We start from the raw sequence: 23,979 nt of genomic DNA, 5'->3' as shown, positions 1-23,979 counted from the left end.
ATTTATCTTCAATAAGACCAATACAGTTCCTTATTATTGGAACAATGGTATATTTTTGTCACACTTAATTATTAACTTATCTGGCTGCAGTTTATTAAAAGGATATTCTAGGTGACTTTAACAGCTATACAACACTTATGTAACCAGCATCTTAAACTCTTTTTTCTTCCAGCCTTTCTTTTCCTTTTTTTTTGCTTTGCTCCCAGCTTTTCTATTTTTCTTTGGCATCAGTAAGTAAACCCAAAGGGCCAGATCCTACAGTTACACTGATGCTTTTGGAGCATGGCCTGGAGTTTTATCAGTTTACATCATCTGGGAGTGGGCCCATGAAATTTTTGAAATGTTGAAGTAAATGAAAGCAGGCAGGTGACAGAGTGACAGCACCAGACAGAGAGAATGGCCACAGCCAAGGCAGTGCAAGCCTTAGCTTTATTTGGAGGAAAAGGTCCTGCAAGTACATCTGGTACTGGGAGGTTAAACACACAGGCAGGTTTGCTGGGAGCTGAAAACGGGAGGAAAAATTTGGTCTGTACCGAGAAACAACTTGTAGTGTTCTCCTCTGGTGACATTGGCAAGTCTTCACCATCACTAAATGATTCCTGCATGTTCCCACAGCATTTGTCGCTCCAAGCAAGAAGATTCCAGAGGCAAGTGATGGGAGAGGGTACCCTGCAGCCCCTCCCCACCAGCTGTGGTCCACAACTGCCTTCATGACAAAGCTCACCCTGAGCATCGTGGAAGCCACTGGAACTTGTGTCCATTTTGTCATGAGTCTGAGATAATGCATTTACTGCCTTTCAGTGACTGCAGCTCGTTTCTGATGCCCAGCACAGTCAGTGTCCCCAGGATTTTACTGACAGAAAGAGACAGGGGAGCATCACTTCACCTTCTTCACCCACTTCTCCTCCTCACTCTCAGGGCTGTAAAGCCAACTGATGGCTGCCATGAGCTCGCTGTTCCCCACTGCTCACCCAGAGGAGTGTGGCCTCCCTCAGCCTGTAGTTTGAGTGCTGGAACCCCAAGTTCCTCAGTAACCAGCTCTCCACACCTGCTACTGTACCACAGCCACTGTGCTTCTGCCGCAGAGGACACAACCCCGGTGACAATGAAGGGAGGGCTGAATTCCTTTCCCAGTCTGGCTCTCTGTTTTGACAAGTGATTCTTTTTATAAATCCCAGACAGGGTATCCTTTCAGAGGCAGTTGTAAAGCTGGATTTAATGCACATCACAGAGAATACACGAAAGCTCTCGTACGTTCTGCAGCACTGGGGGTTTTTTTAGTGGCTCTGTGAACGTGCTGACCAGCAGCTGACCTTGTTTCCTGATGCAGAACACAGCCACTGAAGGATAGGACACCCTCTGCCATGGTCAGAATTCTTGATTTCACCTCACACCCTGTATCTGCTTCCCCCCAAGGTGGTGATGGGTCCCACCAGCCACCTACAATAGCTCATCACCAGAGGAGTGGGGCCTTGTGACACGATTGGTATCGGAGCACGTGGGATACAGCCCAGGTACCCTTGATCCCTGCAGCACCAGTTATTCCTGCTCTTGGTGAAGCCCTTCCCAGTGTGAACAGGGTGACTGCAGCCTGGAGAGGACAGAGGAAGGCAAGGAAAAAAGACTAAAGTCACCCCAAGAACTCAGCGTGCTGGACAGCATGGACCAGTCCACATGGAGAGCTTTCCCCACCGTGGATGTCAAGCAAGTCTTTCCACATTAGGTCCACCTACACCTAAAATAGCCACACCAATCTAACCTTGCCTAAGCCTTCAGTTGGTGTTTCACTTCCCCTGAGAACTATCTGGAAGTTTCTAAAGTAACTAAAAATGCATTTTCCCTTCTTAACCAATTTCCCAAGGGCCACCCCAGCTACAGCTGCTGTGCCAAACCCTCTGCCCTCCTCCTCTGCAGGCCACCACACACCTCTACTCCCTCCCATGAAACATTTGTGAAACCTGAGAAACAGGTCCTATATAAATATCACATCGACAAATACCTTTCAAAAAACCCATCTGCAAGCTGGTCAGTTGAGCAACATCAGGTAAACAGAGACACTACCTTCCCTTACAGGCTTTTCCTTCAGGGTGACCGAACATACTTAGGATTTCTCAGCAGAGGGAGCTTCTCACAAGCAGTTTGAGCACCACCTCCCTCCAACCCTTAGAAACACTCCCGTTTCAAGCAGCACCAGCTTTGCACCAAACCAAAGTGCAGGAAAACCGAAGGGAGGTGACTCCTAGCCCCGAGTAAACATCATCTGGGTTTGTTTTTTGTTTTTTTTTTACAGATTTAAGCAGACTTGCAGTCTTCCCAAAATTCTTTATTATTTTTTGTAACTATTCCTATTAAATGCCTGTCCTTTCAACATCCTGGTACTGCTCAACAGCAGCTCTGTGGCAGTCAGTACCAGGGCTGTGAGAGTTTGCAAGAAAAAAAATGGGCTTTTTAATGCTTTTCAATGCCATCATTTGGTGCCACTGAAGGCCTCCTGATATTATTCTTATGGAGACAGAACTCTTCAGCCTGCTTTTGTGTGCAGCTCAAATGCTCTGTATGTTATGACCATGCAGTGTGGCCAGCAGGATGAGGGCAGTGATTGTCAGCTCAGTGCTGATGAAGCCACACCTCGAATCCTGTGTGCATTTCTGGGCCTCTCGTGACAAGGAAGACATTGAGGGGCTGAGGTGTGTTCAGAGAAGGGCAGCAGAGCAGGGAAAAGGTCTGGAGCACATGCCTGAGGTTGAGGGATGGGGGGGGCTCAGACTGGAGAAAAGGAGTCTCAGAGGGGACTTTCTCAAACTCTACAACTCCCTGAAATGAGGTTGGAGCCAGGTGGGGGTCGAGGTCTTCTCCCAGGGAACAAGGGAAGCAGCCTCAAGATGTGCCAGGGAGGTTTGGATTGCATATCAGGAACAATTTCTTCACATAAAGGGTAATAAAACACTGGAACAGGTTGGCCAGTGGTGGAATTATCATCCCTAGAGGGGTTTAAAAGCTGTGAGGATGTGGCACTTGCAGTGGTGACCTTGGCAGTGCTGGGGGAACAGGGGGATCGATGATCTTAGACGGCTTTTCCAGCCTAAACAATTCTATGATTCCATGACTCTGTGTGCCTTTTTCCTTGTCTCCTCGGACAAACAGCTGCATCTTTTATCCAAAAGCCTTTGCAAGGGTACCAGCAAGCCCTGCAGGGTAAGGAACAGAGTCCTGTGCAGGGCTGGCAGGGCTGTCTGGGATGAGCTCTCCCCAAGAGGATGGGGAGCTCTGGCATGGTCAGTGCCAGGCTCCTGCTCTGCTCCCAGCACAAGCGTGCGTGGGGCAGGCTCCACCAGGGAGCTGATACAGGCAGAAAATTAAAAAAAACTGGTTTTAAAAGAAAATGTTTAATTCTTCAGTCAGATCAGTTCTCCAACCTGTTTTACTGAGTGACAGCAGAAGCACTTGTACTGCACAGCATGCCCAGAACAGCGTGAGTGGGCGGATGGGATGGCAGGAGAGGGAGGGAGGGAGGAGAGGAAGGGAAAAAGATTGCTTTTTTAAGAAGCACTAACAGCTTAAACACACTTAAAATGTTAATTTAATTGAAGAAACCAAGGATTTTAGTATCACAAAGCTACCAAGGGAACCTTAGATCTTCCAACCAGATTTGAAGATGATGTTTTCCTAAGCCTACATAGATCGTTGGATGATGTTTTGCTCAAATAACTAGAATAACTAGAATTGAAAACCAGCAGCAGTTCTAATATCTATCTCCCCTTCCCTCATCCCCTTCTCATCCTGTGTTTTCTATGCCTGGCATCAGTAGCTACATGAGCAATTTGACCATTTTGAGTGAACAGTGGTTCACTCCTCTCCTTTAAAATAGTTTCACATCACAATCTTTGAGCTCACCTACCCCCTCTTGTTGCCATGGGCCTTACAAAAACAGGAGCAAAACATGAAAAATATTATAAGCGCTTCTAAAGGTTCTTCATAAAAAACAATTTCAAAATAGTATTTACACTGAAGGCATAAATATCCCCTTATGAATAAATGATGCTGTTATTCAATAAGCCCAGTGCTTGATCACATTCAGATCAGGAATAATTATTTAGGTCTTTCAAAGAGGTTAAAATAACCTCTCTTATGGCATGGGAACCTTCTTTTGCATGAATAATTTCCATCAGCAGATGAACTGATAAATAAAACAGATAACATCAATCAGCTCAGATGTAAGAAGAGCTAGTGAGCAAACTAGGCACAAGCGCAACAAATATAATTTGCCTATAAATAAATTTAGTCTGGAAATTAGGAGACCCTTTCCAAATATGAAAGCTGTGAAGTCTCAGTCTAGTCCTTCAATAAAAGCAGTGGGACAAAACCCACAAGAGCAGTGTGCTAAATTTCTATCCCTGGAATTGTTCCGGGCCAGGTTGCATGGGCACCTGAGCAAATTGTTCTAATGGAAGGTGGTTCTGCCCACGGCCAAAGGCTTGGGACTAGGTGATCTTTAAGGTCCTTCCAACCCAAACCATTCTGTGAATGGTTCCACGAAATCATCAAGTGGGGTTGAAAACAAAGCCTTCCATTTGTCCAAGACAGCGAAAGGTGTGGCTGGCCTGCCACAGCCGAGCTCTGAACCTTGATCCCTCCCTGTCTGAAGTTTCCCTCTCCCAGGTATCAATCATCTGAAGGACAAGGTCAGCAATTTGTCCTGGTGGCAAAGAGGAGGAGTCACCACCTGACACTTGTGTTACATCACCATGGCTCTCACGGAACACCTTGATTCCATGTTCCTCTCTGACCCCAGTGGTGCCATGGCAAATTCTCTGCCATTCCAGGGTTCCTGACAGCCCTGGCTGTGCCAAGACCTCCTGGGGCTGCCCTCTGTCACCGTCCTCTCCAGCAGTGCATCCCTTGAGGGATTTTAACTTCAAAAAACAACGCCTCATCTTTCTCACAGACTTTATTTACCTCCTATCACTTGGTTTCATCATGGATAGGAATTTTCTGCCAGGGTTTTAGAGGGCAAGCTGTGTTTTGGAGGGAGGTGCACTTTGGACTTTCTGTCAGAGACACCTTCACTGCTGGGTTCGCTGGTGCCTACAACACCAGAGAGATGCAGAGGTGAGGGATGCAGAGGTGTTTTGCTCCAGACCCCAACCCAAAGGCACCAGGGTGTACCCCTTGTCCGGGAGACACTGGCCAGCACAGCACCAAGGGCCTGCCCCCTGCCCTGACTCAGGGGTCCCCTCTGCCTCAGCACTTGTCCTCTGCCCCGCATCCCATTCTGCCTCTCTCAGGACCAGTGCCCAGCCCTGCCTGAGGGTCTGAGCCTGTCCAGTCCCCATTCCCAGCCCTGCCCGAGGGTCTGATCCTGTCCAGTCCCCATTCCCAGCCCTGCCCGGGTGTCTGACCCTGTCCAGTCCCCATTCCCAGCCCTGCCCGGGGGTCTGACCCTGTCCAGTCCCCATTCCCAGCCCTGCCCGAGGGTCTGATCCTGTCCAGTCCCCATTTCCAGCCCTGCCCGAGGGTCTGAGCCTGTCCAGTCCCCATTCCCAGCCCTGCCCGAGGGTCTGACCCTGTCCCGGTCCCCATTCCCAGCCCTGCCCGGGTGTCTGACCCTGTCCAGTCCCCATTCCCAGCCCTGCCCGGGGGTCTCAGCCTGTCCAGTCCCCATTCCCAGCCCTGCCCGGGGGTCTCAGCCTGTCCCGGTCCCCATTCCCAGCCCTGCCCAGGGGTCTGACCCTGTCCAGTCCCCATTCCCGGCCCTGCCCAGGGGTCTGACCCTGTCCCAGTCCCCATTCCCGGCCCTGCCCGGGGGTCTGAGCCGAGTCCCCCCTGTCCCCAGGCGGTGACACCCCCGCCCCGGGGGGGGCCCGGTGGCCGCGGCGATGAGGGGGAGCGCGGGGCCGGCCGCGCGCAGCCAATCGGCGCCCTCAGCGCCTGGTCCGATCTCCGCGGAGCTCTTCGATTGGCCGTCGCTCTCCCCTCGCCTCACGCCTCGTCCAATGGGGGCGGAGGGGCGTGGCCCGGGCGGCGAGCGCGCGAGCGGCGGGCGCGGCATGGCGGGGTCCCATAAGGGAGCGCGGCCGTGATGGAGCGCGAGCGGGCAGTGGGTGTCATGTCGGCGCTGTGGTCGGTGGGCGCGGGGCTGCTGCTCCTGCTGCTCTGGGTGCGGCACCGCGGGCTGGAGGCCGTGCTGGTGCACCACCGCTGGGTCTTCGTCTGCTTCTTCCTCCTGCCGCTCTCCATCCTCTTCGACATCTACTACCAGCTGCGCGCATGGGCCGTGTGGCGCCTCCACAGCGCCCCGCGGCAGCACGCCCAGCGCGTCCGGCACATCCAGGAGCAGGTGAGGCTTCACCGGACCGCGGGACCCCCGCGGATACCGCGGCTTTGCGAGGGGACAGCGTGTCCTTGTCCCGCTCTCTGTCATCCCGTCCTCCCCCGCCGTCATTCCGCACCCGGGGCAAAGTCCGGCCGGAGCGGGGAACAGCAAAGGAATAAACGCCAGCGGGGCTTTCAGCCCCCTGCAGCCTTCTTGTCCCGCTGAAACTCCTGCGGAGCTCCCTCCCTGCGGCCGTGCTGGCGCTGCGGGCTGCTCAGGGATGCGCTGGGAGGGACACACGTGTGTGCAGCATGGGAACATCAGGCTCGGATCGGCCCCAGCCTGCTCCCGTTCCGCTCGCCTCCCGCTGCCTCCGGGAGATGCTTCACGGCGAGATTCAACTTTTCCTCCACCCAGAAATGCAGATGTCTGTAGTGATTCTGTGCTCTCTGGTGTTGGTGGTAATTCTGTCACGTCCGCTGCTGTTTCCTGCCTGGTCTCTCACATCACAGATACAGATGGATATTAATGTGCGTGGCGTTATTCTCAGAGGGGTTGGGTTTGTTGGTTGGGGGTTTTTACCAGCTGTAGTAGCAGCTCAGCTTTGAAGAAAATGCAATTGTTTGTTCTCTGGTGTTGTTAACCACTGTGGCTTTGCAGAATTTGTGGCTCATATGTATGGCTCACACGTTTTCCTTCTCAACTTTTTGTAGAATCCTAGGAGGCTTTGGGTTGGAAGGGACCTTAAAAATCATCTGGTTCCAATCCCCCCCTGCCATGGGCAAGGACATCTTCCACTAGACCAGGTTTTCTCTCTTTGCCTGGTCATTTGCAGGCTCAGGCCATTTTTTGTGCGTTTTGGATTAGAAATAAAATTATAAGAGTGATAACACCTTCTTTAGAGGAGGAAATTTTTAACTCTCTGTTAGTGTCTTCTTAGCTTTCCAAATCCTTCCCCCAAAGGAAGCTACAGGACAGTAGAAATGTATCCTCTACATAACCAAACCACTCTGGTTGTACCTTATTTAGAAGTTCAGAGGTCTGCAAAGAGATTTCCAAATCCTTTCTGCTCTGACAGCTGTTGGCTCTTGCAGGTCCGGGAATGGAAGAAGGAAGGCAGCAAGAGACACATGTGCACGGGCCGGCCCGGCTGGCTGACCGTGTCCCTCCGTGTTGGGAAGTACAAGAAGATTCACAAGAACATCATGATCAATTTAATGGATGTTCTGGAAGTAGACAGTGAAAGACAGGTAACAAATTCCACCACAAAGCATTCACTATAGTGGATTTTACAGTTTTCTTTACAATGCTCAGAGCTGAAGGGCTTAGATTCCACAAAGAACAAAATTTTGTAGCAGACCTATCAAATTTCAAGGGTTTGCAATGTGTGCTTGGATCGTTCTATCTGAAAAACCCAGCATATGGAATTGCTTGGCTTTTATGTGCTGAAGTCTAAAAGACCAGATTGATTTATGGGTTTGGGCACTGAGCAACAAGATGTTGAGGCAGAGGAGGAATCACTAAACAGTTCCCACTATTTTTAGTAGCTCTCTTAGGAAAGTGAGTCTCTGAATTCTGATAACAGATGGAAGTGTATCCGGTTAGCCATATTTTGTCATCATTAATGCTGAACTCTTAATTTATGTTTGTTGAGAACTTGGGGGTGGGTTTCATATTTTTTTTTGCTTTTTAGGTTGTTCGTGTGGAGCCTTTGGTGTCCATGGGCCAGCTGACTGCACACCTGAATCCCATGGGCTGGACTATTCCTGTGGTGCCAGAGCTTGATGATCTCACAGTAGGTAAGGGTCACTGATGGCAAGAGATGCACTGATTTTGCTGCCCTTTCATTAGGGTTTTTTTATGCAGTAAAACATTGCATTGTTTTAAAGGTTCTAGAGATACTCTGTTGAACCTTATGTTCTTTGTGGCGTTTATGTTACAAGCGTTTTTTGTTGTTTTTTAAATAGTCTTAAAAGAGCTTTTAAAAGTGGGGGTTTGCTCTCATAAATCACCCACAGTTTGGAGTGTGTTTCATTTGATTTGTTGTGTGCTCTCTTGATAAGGTGGCCTGATCATGGGAACTGGCATTGAGTCTTCATCCCATATCTATGGACTTTTTCAGCACACCTGTGTGGCCTATGAACTTGTTCTTGCTGATGGAAGCCTTGTGAGATGTTCACCAGTAAGACAAAATGTTACTTTGCTATCATTTACAATGTCATTGACAGTTATTGGTGTGGATATATGATTTAGTATGACATACTTTTTGCAGACTGAAAACTCAGACCTATTTTATGCAGTGCCTTGGTCTTGTGGTACTCTGGGTTTCCTGGTTGCAGCAGAAATAAAAATGATTCCTGCCAAGAAATATGTCAAAATACATTACGAGCCAGTAAGAGGACTGCAGAAGATTTGTGAGAAGTTCACTGAAGAGTCTAAGAAAAAGGAGAATAGTTTTGTGGAAGGACTTATGTATTCCTTGGATGAAGCAGTCATCATGACAGGAGTCTTGACTGATGAACCTGAGCAAAGCAAGGTAACTAAAGGGAAGTTATTTACAATGAAAAAACTACTCCCAAAGTCTTACTGAAGCGGTACTAGGATAAAACCATTATAAAATTGGAACAATCTCTTAACATAGGATTAAAATCTGGATCAGTCTATCAGAATATTTTAAAAGTATAGCCCTTTCCTACTATAACAGAGTCTGTTCTCTAAATCTCTTTTATTGAAATGACCCATTGATTTCATTGTTCTAGCAAATAATTCAGTCTACAGTCTCTTCACTGCAGTACCTGAGGAGGAAGAGAAGGATCTTTTCTCATAGACTGAACCATGCTGCTTTGAACTGCAGCTATTCAGAGTAACTCTCTTCCCAGCAAGCTTTTAATTCTGTTAATATTGATAAAAACACATCAGGGACATGCACAGGAGGGTCATGCTAAGTGTTCGTGCAACCCTCCACCTGGATGTTTCCTCTCTGCCACGTGAGATTTCAGATTAATGGTGGGTTTAGAGATTGGCATTTTAGGAATTCAGTTCTGTCACATTTGTGGGCTCTTAAATTGCTTGTCAGTAAGTCAGGCAAGCCTTACTTAAACCTTACTGGCAAGAAAGGTAAGAAGGAACCTTGCAGGTGGTGGTGTGAAGGCTCCCTAGATGTCTTGTGACTGTCTTTTCCAGAGGGTATAACACAGATTCCTCCCAGGAAAGGAATTTTGGGATATACTCTGTTGTCTAGCAAGGTGTAACTGTTTTCTAATAATAATTAATAATTATTAATAATAATAATAATTTTTTCTTTCTTGTAGATAAACAGAATTGGCAACTACTACAAGCCGTGGTTCTTTAAGCATGTGGAGAAGTATTTGAAAGCTGACAGGACTGGAGTAGAATACATTCCTTCCAGACATTATTACCACAGACATACTCGCAGTATCTTCTGGGAGCTCCAAGTAAGACCAGTTCCAAAATTCAGATATATCTGCAGGAAGGTACTCTGCCCTTTCACAGTGTAGGTACAATGTACCTTCTTCCCCTTGGCAGCAACTTCTGTCTTTCATGGCAGAAAAAAAACCAGCAAAGTTTATGGCAAATTTACAAGTCCTGCATTTGGGTACAGCAAATCCAAAGACAGTTCTTCACATATAAGGCGTTGTATCAGAAATTCCTAGTTTTTGGTTTAGTGCTTTTCTGAATTTAGACCTAAAGTGTGTATTTCAGCATTAAATTTTCATACCTCCTGAGTGATTTTCAAATTCAGATGGTGGAAAAAACATAAATGTGAATTTCTGATTGAGAAACTGCCCCACCTAAAATAATTATGTAGTCAGGTCATTAATTAAAATTTCATAATTGTATTTATTGTTGTGTGTATTTAAACAAAATTTTATTTGACATTATAAATTATTCCTGTTACTACATTCTGAATCTCTGGAGTGAGGTACCAGATCCTTTCAGCTCCTGCAGAAGGTAAACAGGAGTTGGCTGTGCAGGCGGTAATTGAAATTTTACAGCTTTAAAATGCTACTGAGAAATTTGATTACTCGTGCAAAACTTCTGTAAGGTTAGCTCCTTGTGCACTCCTCCCTTGGCTGTTGCAAGATAATAGCTTGTTGCTCTCTGAACTTTATGCTTTGAAATTATGAGGTTGGGTATGTTGTGATTCACACAAGTGAAAATCAGTGGTAACCAGAGGAGGCTTGGGGCAAGGCTCCATAGCCAAGTGCAGTCCAGGCCCCATTAATTTGTATTTGTACTTCAGCAAAGTATCAGCAATTAAATTTATTGAAAATCTGCCTTAATATTACCCTGAGGACTCTGAAGTGCTCTTTTGGTCTGCTTGCACATTCTTCAGTCAAACTCCTTTTCTTTCCTCTTTGAAGGATATCATTCCTTTTGGCAATAACCCCGTGTTCCGTTACCTGTTTGGCTGGATGGTCCCCCCAAAAATCTCCCTGTTAAAGCTCACCCAAGGAGAAGCCATTCGGAAGCTGTACGAGCAGCACCACGTTGTGCAGGACATGCTGGTGCCAATGAAGAGCCTTGAAAAATCAATCCAGACCTTCCATGTTGACCTTAATGTAAGAATTCTCCTTAGAACGCAGCAAATCTTGGGTTGTTTGTGATAAGAACTGTGATTTTTGATCTTCAGACATAATTCCCTGCTTGTGCAAAAGGTCATTATTGTGTCCTAGAGAGTCCTGTGCTTTGTGAGTCCATGATGCAAGGCTGCAGCAGAAATAAACACAGCTTTCTGAAAAAAAGAGAATTAAATAAAAGATTCAAGCTTTGGTAGGAGCCAACACTTCTGAAAGATTTTATCACTTACTAAAATTTAAACTGATCTTCACCTAAATGATTGATGGTCTCTCTAAACACCAACTGCGGAGCTTCATTTCCCTTTCTTGATTTTATTTCTGAATTTATTTTAGTTAGTGTAGAATTTCAATTTTGGACTGACCTGGAAAAGAAAACGCTTCCTTCTCTTTTTGCTCAGAATGTTTATTCAGTTGTTGCTTTGAGATCGGGGGTGGTTTGTTTGTGGGTTTTTGGTTTGTTGGTGGTTTTTTTTTTTCTTTTTAATTTCAAATATTTAAGGACAGCAGATGTAATTCCAGGAGGATATTTTCAATCTATTTGTGTTATGGTCATTAGAAAGTCCAGCTAAAAACACTAGCAGCACGGTTGGGAAGGAAGAGCTGAAAGCAAGGGTTTCAGTCTGAGATTGGGAGGAAGTTCCTTTAACTCGTCATTTTGCTACATTTATTAAAGAGTTTAAAGGATGATTGTCTTAAAAAATAAGTGATAAAGTGTCTTCCTGCCTCTGCAGGTGTACCCTATTTGGTTATGTCCTTTCATATTGCCCAACAATCCTGGTATGGTCCATCCCAAAGGAAATGAAACCGAACTCTACGTGGATATAGGAGCTTATGGAGAGCCCAAAAGCAAACAATTTGAAGCCAGGGCTTCAATGAGACAGATGGAAAAGTTTGTAAGAAGTGTGCATGGGTAAGGACCCCATCCTCAGAATACTGATAATGTCATATAATTCACACCTGTGTGGTTTAATCACAGTTATTTATCCCACAGAACTTGTTATATTAATGCAATATTAAATATTAAAGTACAATAATTGAAAATAATTTTAATTTAATTTTAATTTAGTTATCTAATTTTGGTGAGTTTTAAATATGATTTCACTTCATTATTTGATTGCAAAACCAGCCAAACAAAAGGACACACTGGCTGAAGTTCTTGTGGCGTACTGGGAGCTGGGTGACTTCAGATCACCTTTCAGCTCCAGGCTACTGCAGGAGTAGAGTCTGCTGCTACAAAATACATCCTTGGAATACATCATTCAGGAATCCCAAAAGTTTGGACAGCTTCCCTGCCTGCCCTTGGGACTGCTGTCCTTGCAGCATCATGGGGCATCTCTGCCCTGTCCTTGCACCAGGATGTCCTTGCCCAGGGGGCCAGCCTTGGCTGTCCCTGCACTCAGTCCCTGTGTGCTGCTGGCATTCTTTCCTCCCTCAAAGCTTGTGCTCCAGAGCTTCCTTTTCCCTGCCTGGGCTCTCATTACACAGGACCACAGTGGGCGTGAGGCATGTGCCCACCATCTGTCACGGACTCGAGCCAGCCTAATTTGCTGGAGCGGTGTCAGTGGAGAAGCAGCCACAGGCTGGTTTCTCAGGAACAAAAAGCAACTACACAGTATTTTTACACCATCAGTATAATTTATCCCCGTTTCTATTTTGACCTACTTCTCAGGCTAACAGTGATCATGTCCCATGTGGCTGAGCAATAATGGCAAGGCTGCTTCGAGATGATTTGGGGACTGCAAATGACTTTGAGCTGCAAGAAGTGATTTGCCAGAGAACAAAGCAACCCAAAGTTAATTTTAAGCTTTTTTTTTTCCTCATTAATTTGAAATTAAGCTTTTAATTTAAAGCTCTTTCCTGACGAAGTTTGGTCTGTTTTCTACCTGTCACTGGGAAATGAACAGTGAATAAATGCTTAATCTTCCAGTTTCATAATCACACAAAACAATAGAGCTTCTGTGTTAGGTTGTGTTTTGCTGCTGTACTCTGAGGGTAGCTGCAGCTTAGAGAGCACAGTATGGAAGTGAGGAAGAGTCCACAGCTGAAGAAGGATTTAATTTGTAAATGGACCTTTGTTACACCATGCTTTGTTCACACTCTGAATTTATCTTCTTGGCCTGGTCTCATTTGGTGGTGTCTTGCCTTCCTAGTTCTATTCTCAGTGTCCAGAGAAATGAAAAAGTCAAAGGATGTATTGTTACATCTGTCTTGAGTGGATATTGTAATGCAGGCAAATATGAGATTCTGTGACTGTGCCTACATGGATCCTAAGAAAATAGGCAGAAAAAATATTAAATCCATAAAACATAACTGTAAAACGTAATCTATGTGAGCTATTGTATTTGCTTGTTTTTAAAAAGCATTGTTGATGTTTTTGTTTTGTTAAGTATTTGCTATTCATAGCTTGCACTGAATTTTCTTTTAATATTCTATATCAAAACTTGTGGCTCAATTAATACTGAATCTCTGTCTCTTCTTTTTCCCTTCTCTCCAGTTTCCAGATGCTGTATGCAGATTGTTACATGACCCGTGAGGAGTTCTGGGATATGTTTGATGGCTCGTTGTACCACAAGCTGAGGGAGGAGATGAATTGCAAGGATGCCTTTCCAGAAGTGTATGACAAAATCTGCAAAGCTGCAAGGCACTGAGCCTGGCTGAGCTCACCAAGCAATCAGGGAAAGAGGAATTTACCTATAGCTAGTCAGTATATCCTTTAAAAAAAAAAAAAAAAGCTTTATTGCTCTCCAAATAAGCTCATTCTTATTGATGTTTAAAGGTATGAATTCCTGCTTTACACATTTATGTTTAGTATTTCTTCGTATGTTTTAAAATCGGTTTTCCAAACTCAGAGTGATTGTTTTTAAGAAATCTGAAGTGCTAGCCTTTGTATCTGATGTAGTGACATAGGTGAGTTCACCTATTTCCAAGCAGAAGAAAAACAATGGGAATGGATGAAGACACTGGAGTTAGACCAGCTGTGTAGCACAGCTATATTTAACATGACTTCTGAAAACAGGAGGGAGGGCTCAGAAATAGGTGCCAAAGCTGAACACATTGTCTAATTAATCATGTTGTTAAAAACATTTGCCTCCAGTCAGTGTCCTGTAGAGCAGCTCTGCAGTGGCTCATCCACACTCCATCATCCTCCAGCTGTGTGATGGTGGTGCTGGGCTGCTCACGCTGTCCTACAGGGCAGCTGAGCTCCCCAGGCCTGGCTTCTGCTGGAAAACTGAGCATTGAGGTGTGAAGAAGATGCTTTTTACTTGTGCCTATCAGATTTGTACTGATTTTGATTATGAAGTGCGAATGGATGTAGGTTTTTAGGTGTTTTGTAGTTGGCCGACAGTGCATTGGTTTTTTTGCCCCAAAGTATCAATGTTCTGGCTTTGTAGACCACTGAAAGAAAAAAAAACAAACAAACAAACATTGCTGCTATTTTATATAGCCAAATTTTAATTTCTGTGTGGGTCAGTTTATTTGGGTTTCTTTTGGGTTTGTGTTTTTTGGTTGTGGCTTAATTTTAGTGCCTTATAAGTACTCAGTTGGAGGAAGATATGGCTTATCTCAGACTGTTCTGTCCTGGCCTGTAGGAGAAGGAAGCCAAGGCTGCCCTCATAGGAGGTTTGTTAGAGCAAGTGGCTGTGGATAAGAACTCTGGATGTGAATCTTGATACACACAGGCTTCGGTTCTGACTTGAGTGACATTTTTGCTTTTCATTTTAGCTGGTTTAGGTTGATAGGCTTTGTAAAAGGACTGTTTCAGTCACCTGGAGAGGAAATAACAGCAAGCACTGTTAGTTCCCTCTTCTGCTGCTCGCAGGTGAAAATGGCACAGTCGTGGACTTGATACAGTTGGGTGTAGAAGTGTGGAAATGTTTTGGCCCTGTCACCAGTATCAGGGTTCCAAACCAAGCCTGTGTCTTGTCCAAGCAGTACTGAAAATTGTTACTTGAAACCTTACTGAGCCTGAGGGAAAAGGAAGTCATTTTCTCGAGGCTTGTGTAGGGGGTAACAGGGAGAACTTCTCAAACAGTTACCAGTGGGAGGTGTAATTTTATTATGTGTGCTAAACCAATGATTTTATTTATTGATAGATGGATGTTTAAGGTCCAGATGAAACCAATGATAAAGCAGTAGCAGGAATAAGCTTGGGCTGTAACTCAGTGATGCACACCATGTGCAAGTAAGGTACCCCCTCAAATCCTGCACAGGGGCAGCATTCCACGGGGAGACACAGCCAGTGCAGAGTGTCCTCAGTGCTGCCCGAGCCGTGCAGCTGTGTCAGTGATCCAGGAGTGGCTGCCACACCTCCTGGCTGCACCAGGGGTACACAGGAAGGCAAGTGTTGATTCTCAGGGTGTGACCTGCCTTCCTGCCCCTCTTGGGAATTGTCCCTGGGGTGAAGCTATGATTTAGCCCAGTGCTTTTATGATAGCCTGCACAGAGCAAGAATGGTTTGGTTAGCTTTGAAAGGGCAATGTTAAAACAGCTAGAGGATATGCAAATACTTCTACTTAGGCTGTGTTTCACTTATGTACTGATGATCTTTAGGTATGCACTGTGTTTGTTTTTTCACTCCTTAATTTATTGGCAAACTTTGTATGCCGTGATTGGGTACTGCACTGTATCAGTCACACACATCATTGCTGTTGCTCTTGGTTTTTGGTTGTACGGGCTGTTGAAAATAAAGCTCTGGCCGGCGTACTGTTCCAAGGGGTGTCTTTTAATGAGTGATTGCTTGCTTTTCAAACAGCTGTTTATCATTTCTCTCTCATGCTTCTTGTGTCGTTCCACATGACTGGCGATTATTGAGAAAAGTCTGGGTGAGAGACCCAAGGCATTGTGAGGGAGGTGGTGTGGGAGGTGATGTTTGTAGAAATGTCTTTGAAGTCTTCAAGCCTTCACTTATCTTTCCCCCAAGACACACCTGCAATAAAAGAAACACCTCATGGCAGAGCCTTTAACCCTTCAGTGATGCCCCACTAGCTCCACACAGCTTCATGATGCCAACTGCCCTGATTTTTTACACACACACACTTCATTCTTTCCCTGTGACATTTTCTCCAAGGAGAACAAACCCCCATTTTGCATTTAGATGCTAGCCATTGACAATGGATAGTTACTTCATTCTTCTCATTTCATGCTAATAAATCTAATCCCTGCCTTGAATGAGCAGCCAAAAGAGAGAGTGAAGACTCGGTGCACTCTTCAGCCTGAGGAGTTTCACACCCATCTCTTCTGTCTCCTTGATAAATACCTTCCTGGCAGCTCTGTAGGCTCAGAGGGAGGTGTTCCTGCCCCTCCCTGATCACAGCTGGTACACCTTCTCCCAGGCTCTACACTGCTCTTTTCCCAGGGAGAAATCCAGGCTGCCAAGTGCCTCAGCCCTGCTGAAGTGGCAGTTCAGGTTCCAAAGCCCTTCCTTGTTTTAATCTCACTCTGTGCTGGCCTTGGCTTAGGCTGCATTTCACAACCCTTCTTTGTTGCCCAGCAGCATTTCTGTACCCTCCCTCACCCACATCACTGCTCAGGCATTTCCCTTCAGAGATCTCCTCCAGAACAATAGCCAGGATTTCCTCAAATTGCTGCAGCTCTACCTGTGTTCCATTATCTTCCCCCCCACCCCACCAAATGATAATTGCAGATTAATTAGCACACTTAATCAGCCACAACTAACATGTAATTACACCTAGATTTAATTATTCCTGTCTGGTCTAAACACTTGCACAAGACCTGACAAACTTAACTGTAGGTGTGCCAATGTGTTCCCAGTACATTTTTGTGGCCAGCTGCTGGCATTTCCTGCTCATCTGACTTTCTCCATTGCCTCCAGGTTTTCATTCCCTGCTCATCTTTGCTATGGTAGCACTTTTTCAGACTCAGTTCTCTGTGGAGTTGTGGTGGATCTGGGGCTACTCAGGTGTGGTAACACCACCCATAAAAGGTATGTGCAACTCCTCTAAGTAGTAGCAGAGCTTGGAAGGATGTGTTTAACCCTGAGTGGGCTGTGTGTGCTGTCACACCTTCCCTGGGAGGGTGTGCAGGATCTGCCATCCTCTTCTCATGAACATAATTTCTCTCAAGTCCCAGCTGCAAATAGTTAATTACTGTTCAATTGCAGTGTCATTGCCCAACTCCTTTAAGTCTCTGTGTTCAGCCAGGAAGAGAGGACAGGGAATCCTTTCTGTCATGCTTCCTGTGGGCCCTATCTATCCCAGAGAAGGTACAATTCCAGCAGTTTCTCTCTCTTCTCTTTTGCTCCTGGGCCTCCCTGGGTCCCATCAGCCACTGTCATGTGAATTGCAGGCTCCTGGCTGCTCCTGAGGTTCCCCCAGTTTGAGAAACCCCCTGAGGACCAGGCTGATTGTGCCAGCACCAGAGCCACTCACCTCAGCAAGTGATAAAACAGTGGCACATCTTACCCATGTGAGCCCACCCTGCAGGGAAGGGAGGAGGACACAGCACCCACTGAGAGCCCAGCCAGTCTCCTCCAGGAGCAGCTCTGGCCACAGCAGGCTGTAAAGGGTTGATTATCCCTGCAGGTCTGAGCACACTCACCAGTCACCTACTGCCAGCTGCAGGGAAGGGCAGCAGTGTCACAACCTCCCCACTCAAGTGTAATCTGAAAGTTCCCCGCCAATTACGAAGATGTCTTGACCTCTTTCAAGCTGCCTGTTCCTCACTCAGCTGGATAAAGGAGAGAAGCCATGTGGATTCCTGCTGTTCATCCCTAGCCAAGGTGGACTATTTCAGACTAAAGCCTTCCCTGTCTACTTTGAGCCCGTTAGGCTTTGTTCTGGTTCTCCGTGGGGAAGCTGCCAAGATGAATACGGCTCCAGGAATGGGTACTGAGGGAAGGGCTCCTACCTGCACTGGCTCTGCAACGTGCTGCTGATGCTGCTAGAGGAAAAACTGGCTTTTAAGCAGCAGAGTATGACTTTTTGGAGGATACAAGGAGCTCCTGGCACCTAAAAGGGCTCAGACCCGGCTGCTCTCATCCATGAAGTGCATCTGTTTGCTTGCAGGTGAAACAGAGCAAAACTAATGGGAAGGGTTGTCCAAGCATCCCTTGAAAAGGGCAAAGGCCTGAGGATGCAGGCAGAGGTAATGTGGTCACTGCTGAGCTCCTGCCAGGCTCACCTGCCTGTGGGCAGTGTGTGCTTCATGCTGGGTGCTCAGCACATTCCAGCCAGGCTGCTCCCAGCTTGAGCTGCCTGTCCTGGACTGTCCTGTACAAAACGTCCCTGTGTGAGGAGCTGCTTCCCAGCAGGCACAGACAGTCTGGGAGGTGAGAAGAGCTACATGGGTAAGTCCAGCTCCCCCCACACATCCAGCTCTCACCCGGCTGCCCACGTCCCCAGGACTGCCTGCAGCCACATGCTGACAGCTCTGGTCCCCAGGGACCGCGGGGCTGGTGGCAGGCCTTGCTATGGCAACCATCACCGTGGCACCCAGCATCTCCATTCCCCAGGGAATGTCCCCTCCCCTGTGCAGGCAGGAAAACAGCAGGGTCCTGGCAGGGAAAAAACAAAGCATTGTCTGTTCAGGAGGAGCTGTCTAAAAGCACCCAAGGGTTACCCAAGAGGGAGCACCTGCACCTTGGGGAGCTGCCAGGCTGCAGGGGGTGTGCAGTAATTTTATATTCCCCAGCAACTCCCCAAGGAGCAAATCAAAGGCAGAACCTTTGATGGAGTAACCATCACTCCACTGGGCATAAAAACATTGTCCAGCAATTACAGTAATATTACTGGAGGGGATCAAATCAGCGAGACAAGGGTGTGAGCCAGCACTGTGGGGTCACAGACCCTACAAGCTGTAGGAGCACAGCCAGGGGTGGATGGAATGTGCCAACCCCAAGCCCAAACTGCAGATCCTCTGCAGGACAGAGAGAGGTTTGACCACTGAATGACTTGGCCTCTCACCTGCCCTGATCTCCCTAGCCCTGGGCTGGTGCTACCTGGGGATGTTGCTGGAAAGGGAGGAACCATTTTCCACCAGCCCAGTGGCTACTCTCACACTGACCCCTTGATCTCTCTGGTGCTGTGCCAGGGACTGATTCAAGACAGCTGCTATTGCCTGCTTGATCTTTCATTTATCTTCTCCCCATCCTCTGCGGTTTTTCTCCCGGAAATCCCTCGGGGCAAAGAGGGAGGCCCCAGACAGGAGCTGAGCCCCTCAGTCTCACCATGTGCAGGGCACGCCGCTCTCAGGCCACGCGTTTGGCCCCGCTGCCATAAATCAGCCCCAGCAGAGCAGCGGGGGAGCAGTTTGGTGAAAGGCTGCAGGGACAGCAGTACCTTTATTAGGTTCCCCCAGCACAGCTGGAAAAAATAAGGAGCCCAGACAGGCTTTCAGGCACATAACCCCTGAGCTGAGGCCCGCATTCAGTCCTGTCTGCTGATTTAATACGAGATCAGCTTTCCCCACAGACCACATCTTCTGTGTAGCCTTAAACCCTCCTGGTTAAAACGCTGCCCCGCGAATCAATCCAAGCTGGTTTTGTCCCTTTGATCAGCACAGCAGTTAATAAGTCACCAATGGAAATGTGTTTCACTTCTCTGGCTCCAACAATAGAAATGGAGACAACCCTCCCGTCCTGAACTGTCTGGTGAAAATCTCACAATTCCTGGGCAAGCAGGAGATGGATAAAGGCATTTCCAGTGTGGCCCTGGAGATCCCCAGGGACGCGCAGCAGCACCTGGGTGTCCAAGGTGTGAGCAAATTCCCTTCCCACAGGGATCCATCCTGATCCTCCAGCCTCTGAGACAGCCACAGCACCTCTCCCAAACAGCATTGGCAGTGCCTGTCTTACTGTGGTGCCAAACACGTAGGGAGGAGTAATTGCCTGACAAAACCAGTGAAGGCTGGTCTGGGAGGGATGCTGCCACCTGTCAGCCAGGAAACCTGGGCCAGATCCCAGCTCTAGCACCGAGCTGCTGAGGGACTCCCACAGATCCCTCTGGGCACAAAGGATGTTGAGTCACCTTGCACAACTGGCTCAACTGTTTAATGACTTTAATGCTTCTAGATAACCTGGAGCATCAAAGATGTGCTCTTTAATTCCCTGGTTTTGCTCATTTCCAGCCTGCTGTAAAGGAGTGCACATGAGGAATTCATAGAAGAATTGTAAAGATTTTTTCAAATCCCATTTTAAAAACAAGGATTCGTTCTTATTTCCCTTTATTTAAACAGGATTATTTAACTCTTCATATAATTGCTGTCTCCTCCTCCAGTACAGTACTTTACTACATGCTCCAGAGATGAAAAACTCCCTCTGAGCTGAGGGAGGAGGCTGAAGAGTGCAGTGTGGAGGTTGTCACTGGGTGGAGGCAATGTCTGTCTGCTAGACTGGATTGGAGAAAGCTGGAATGAGCTAAGAGGGTGGCTTTTGATCTCTCAGCCCTCCTTCAGGCACCCTCCAAGTGGTTCTGCCCCTGAACACTTGGGACATGCCGCCCCAGGACTGAGCCTGGAAGGGGAAGCAGATACACTCTTTGCTTTCAAAGACCCATTTTGTCCCATCCTGGCTCTATTTACTATTATTTACTGTTACACGAGGGTGGACATTGTGCAAGAACTATTTGTGGTGGATGAAACTCCTGGGCCAAGCTGTGGAGTTTGACCTGGATGATGCCATTCCCAAGCTGCAGCTCCGTGGGGACAAACAGAAAACATTTGTCATCGAGTGCTTTGAGCAGGTCATTGACCTGGGCTCCACCGAGACCTTGTGGGGCCTCCTGCAGACGCCGCTTTGGGCAGGTGAGGATGAAGAAACAGTGAGACAGAGATGGAGCTGTGGATTAAGGAAAATAATTCCCAGTCGGTGCCTGTGGAGCTGAGAGCTGCCTGCCATAACCACACTCTGGACATGACCCAGCTGTCCAAAGCCAAGACCAGCGGGGAAGGATGGAGCTGGCAAAGGTGCTGTTTGAGGTGATAAAGGTCAGTTCTTCCAAGAGCAGGACGGACAAGTGGTCGCTGTCCCTCTGAGCCAGTGGGACGGCAGCAACTTCCACAGTAGCAGCCTCTCCCAGCAACCAGGACCTCCTCAGTTTCCCGAGCGCTTGTTAATTAGGAAGGGACGCCCGAATCCTGGTGGCGCCTGCGGGAGCCCTGTCCCCGTCCTGGTGCCGCCCGCTGCGGCCGCTCCTCCCGGCCGCCAGGGGGCGCCCGCCGCGCCCGCCGGAACCATAGAGAGAGGCGCGCGCCGCGCACGTGCGCGTGTGTCCGCCCACGTGACAGGGAGGGGCTCCTCCATTGGCCGCGCCGGCGGGGCTGGGCGCGCGCCCCCGCGGGTGTAAGTGCGCGTAAGTGCGCGCGAGTGTGCGTGTGCACGTGTGCCGGTGTGCACGTGTGTGCGCGCACTCAGGTGTGCCCGTCTGTGCCCGTGTGTACATGTGTGCAGGTGCGTACAGGTGTGCCCGTGTGTGCAGGTGTGCCCGTGTGTACAGGTGTGTGCAGGTGTGCCCGTGTGTGCAGTTGTACAGGTGTGTGCAGGTGTGCCCGTGTGTGCAGGTGTGCCCGTGTGTGCAGTTGTACAGGTGTGTGCAGGTGTGCCCGTGTGTGCAGGTGTGCCCGTGTGTGCAGGTGTGCCCGTGTGTGCAGTTGTACAGGTGTGTGCAGGTGTGCCCGTGTGTACAGGTGTGCCCGTGTGTGCAGTTGTACAGGTGTGTGCAGGTGTGCCCGTGTGTGCAGTTGTACAGGTGTGTGCAGGTGTGCCCGTGTGTGCAGGTGTGCCCGTGTGTGCAGTTGTACAGGTGTGTACAGGTGTGCCCGTGTGTGCCCGTGCAGCGTTCACGTGTCCGTGCGGGGCTGTCTGTATATCCCGGAGAGTGTCCGTGTGTGTGCCCCAGGTGTGCGGGTACGTGTGAGCTCAGTGCGCACGTGTGGGTGTCAGGGTGGCACCGGCTCCGTGCCGTGCGGTCAGCGCTGACCCCTGCTGTGTCCCGCTGTCTCTCCGCAGGGCCGTGTCCCGTGCCCCGTGTCCGTCCCCGCCATGGAGGCTTTGCTGAGGAGGTGCCGTCTCCCGGCGCTGGGCGCCCGGCAGCGCGGGCTCAGGGCCCGGCACGGCGACACCCCGGGCAGGGCCAGGCGCCTGCTGCTCTCGCAGCTCTTCCAGCCGCTGGCCCTGCCCGTGGGCGGCCAGGCAGGGCCCGAGGGCCGGCCCGGGGAGCCCACCTGCCGCAGCCAGCGGCTGATGCTGCAAGGGGGGCTCATCCATCCCAGCAGCCCCGGCTGCTACTGCTACCTGCCGCCCGCCGTCCGCGCCATGGAGAAGCTGATCAAGGTGATGGACGAGGAGATGCAGGCCGTGGGCGGGCAGAAGCTGAACCTGCCCAGCCTGTGCTCGGCGGAGCTGTGGCGCGCCAGCGGCCGCTGGGACCAGATGGGGCCGGAGCTCTTTCGGCTGGTGGATCGGCACAACCATGGCTACTGCCTGGGCCCCACGCACGAGGAGGTGGTGACGGCGCTGGTGGCCTCGCAGAGTGGCCTGTCCTACAGACAGCTCCCGCTGCTCCTCTACCAGGTAACCAGGAAGTTCCGCGACGAGCCCAAGCCCCGCTTCGGTTTGCTGCGCAGCCGGGAGTTCTACATGAAGGACATGTACTCGTTCGACGCCTCCGAGGAGGCGGCTCGGCGCACCTACGAGCGGGTGTGTGACGCCTACTGCAGCCTCTTCACCCGCCTGGGGCTGCCCTTCCTCAAGGTGCAGGCGGCCACGGGCAGCATCGGCGGCACCACGTCCCACGAGTTCCAGCTCCCGGCGGACATCGGCGAGGACAGGCTGGTGCTGTGCCCTCAGGGACATTTTGCTGCCAACGTGGAGACGCTAAACGGGGAGCAAATCTCGTGCCCCACGTGCGGGGAGAAACTCACCGAGACCAAAGGGATCGAGGTGGGGCACACGTTTTACCTGGGCACCAAGTACTCCTCCGTCGCCAACGCCGCCTTCTCCTCCGCCGACAACAAACCCCAGCTGGCAGAAATGGGCTGCTACGGCCTAGGCGTCTCTCGAATCCTGGCGGCCTCCATCGAGGTGCTCTCCACTGAGGACAGCATCCGCTGGCCGAGCCTCATCGCTCCCTATCAGCTCTGCTTCATCCCCCCCAAGAGGGGCAGCAAGGAGGAGGAGGAGGAGGGAGCGGTGCTGCTGGAGCGGGTGTACGATGACCTGGCCGAAGCGGTGCCCCACCTCGCTGGAGACTCGGTGCTGGACGACCGGACCCAGCTGACCATCGGTAAAAGGCTGAAGGATGCCAAAAAGCTGGGATATCCCTACGTGGTTGTGGCTGGGAAGAGGGTCTGCGAGGACCCCCCGGTCTTTGAGGTTTGGAATCAGAACGCCGGCGAGGTTTTGTTCCTCACCAAAGAAGGGGTCCTAGAGCTGCTGAGTAAAGTGCAAGTCCCTTAAATGCCTCCTCTCTGAATCTGTCATCTCTGCTGCTGTGAGTTTGTCTGAGCTGCCCTGGCGATGGCTCTGGGTGAGCAGAGGCAAATCCAGCTCGCGACAGAGCCAGCCACGGTGTCCTGCAGGTGCTCCAGGTGCCGAGGTTGAGCTGGGATCAGCCACACAGGGCTGGGGACATTCCTCCCTCCGGGTACAGGTCCCTGGAAATTGCTTTTCCCAGCACCTCCTGTGGCTGTGGGAGCACTGGCAGGGACGGACTGGCCATGGCCTCTGTCAGGAGCACAGGACAGCCAAGGCTGCACAGGGACAGGAGGGCTCCCCTCGCTGCCACGTTCTCAGCATGAAGGATTCTGAGAGAGAGACAAAGGGAGGTGACTTTCATCTGTTTGCATCTCTTTGGGAGCACCCGGGTCCCATGAACATGTGCCATGGCAAGCCCTGGGGCTCTGGTGAGGAACAGCTTCTGACGGGACAGGGAGCTCCTTGGAGAGGGTCACCTCACCCTGTGCCACAGCTCCTCACTCTGAGATCAAGAGATCATGAGCAACAACGGTGCCACTGTAATAAAATCACAGAATCGTTTAGACTGGAAAAGGCGTTTAAGGTCATTGAGTCCAAGCATTAACCTGAGCTGCCAAGGCCACCACTAACCTGTG

At 49.4% G+C, this 23,979-nt stretch overlaps 2 protein-coding genes and 3 long non-coding RNA genes across 11 annotated transcripts; 3 read left to right on the top strand and 2 right to left on the bottom strand.

Annotated features, from left to right (window-relative positions):
• Window positions 1–4,933: 4,933 nt before the first annotated feature.
• On the bottom strand, window positions 4,934–5,773 carry LOC111932919 (uncharacterized). Of its 2 annotated transcripts, none has more exons than XR_015273794.1 (2): window positions 5,730–5,773; window positions 4,934–5,085 (listed from the first exon to the last, which is right to left on the bottom strand). It is a non-coding gene; the product is annotated as an uncharacterized LOC111932919 (long non-coding RNA). The 2 variants fall into 2 exon arrangements; XR_015273793.1 differs by lacking the exon at window positions 5,730–5,773 and adding an exon at window positions 5,400–5,579.
• A 219-nt stretch (window positions 5,774–5,992) lies between these two features.
• DHCR24 (24-dehydrocholesterol reductase) lies at window positions 5,993–15,627 on the top strand. Its single transcript, XM_023932366.2, has 9 exons — window positions 5,993–6,337; window positions 7,408–7,563; window positions 8,007–8,112; window positions 8,377–8,495; window positions 8,586–8,849; window positions 9,625–9,768; window positions 10,699–10,896; window positions 11,646–11,824; window positions 13,409–15,627. Exons 1-9 carry the CDS (start codon window positions 6,080–6,082, stop codon window positions 13,560–13,562), a joined length of 1,578 nt encoding a protein of 525 aa, XP_023788134.2. The 5' UTR covers window positions 5,993–6,079; the 3' UTR covers window positions 13,563–15,627.
• On the bottom strand, window positions 14,742–17,931 carry LOC111933017 (uncharacterized). Of its 2 annotated transcripts, none has more exons than XR_015273952.1 (2): window positions 17,782–17,931; window positions 14,742–15,841 (listed from the first exon to the last, which is right to left on the bottom strand). It is a non-coding gene; the product is annotated as an uncharacterized LOC111933017 (long non-coding RNA). The 2 variants fall into 2 exon arrangements; XR_015273953.1 differs by lacking the exon at window positions 17,782–17,931 and adding an exon at window positions 16,172–16,750.
• Window positions 16,639–17,527, top strand: LOC147651748 (uncharacterized). The gene is made up of 4 exons (XR_015273951.1): window positions 16,639–16,662; window positions 16,748–16,858; window positions 17,221–17,340; window positions 17,457–17,527. It is a non-coding gene; the product is annotated as an uncharacterized LOC147651748 (long non-coding RNA).
• On the top strand, window positions 17,920–23,917 carry PARS2 (prolyl-tRNA synthetase 2, mitochondrial). 5 transcript variants are annotated; one of them, XM_086842538.1, is made up of 3 exons: window positions 17,920–18,220; window positions 20,107–21,555; window positions 21,672–23,917. In XM_086842538.1, the coding sequence occupies exon 3, from the start codon at window positions 21,911–21,913 to the stop codon at window positions 23,324–23,326; it is 1,416 nt and encodes a 471-aa protein (XP_086698664.1). In that variant the 5' UTR covers window positions 17,920–18,220; window positions 20,107–21,555; window positions 21,672–21,910; the 3' UTR covers window positions 23,327–23,917. The 5 variants fall into 5 exon arrangements, 3 of the variants coding, with proteins under 3 accessions (XP_086698664.1, XP_086698663.1, XP_086698665.1); XR_015273950.1 differs by lacking the exon at window positions 21,672–23,917 and having other exon boundaries at window positions 18,015–18,220; window positions 20,107–21,375; window positions 21,412–21,448; XR_002866477.2 differs by lacking the exon at window positions 21,672–23,917 and having other exon boundaries at window positions 18,184–18,220; window positions 19,999–20,134.
• Window positions 23,918–23,979: the final 62 nt, after the last annotated feature.

The sequence above is a fragment of the Cyanistes caeruleus genome, chromosome 9 (genome assembly GCF_971803275.1).
Source record: "Cyanistes caeruleus chromosome 9, bCyaCae1.hap1.1, whole genome shotgun sequence".
NCBI lineage: Eukaryota > Metazoa > Chordata > Aves > Passeriformes > Paridae > Cyanistes > Cyanistes caeruleus.
Note: the sequence above shows the minus strand (reverse complement) of the source record. Positions and strands in the feature narration are given on the sequence as shown.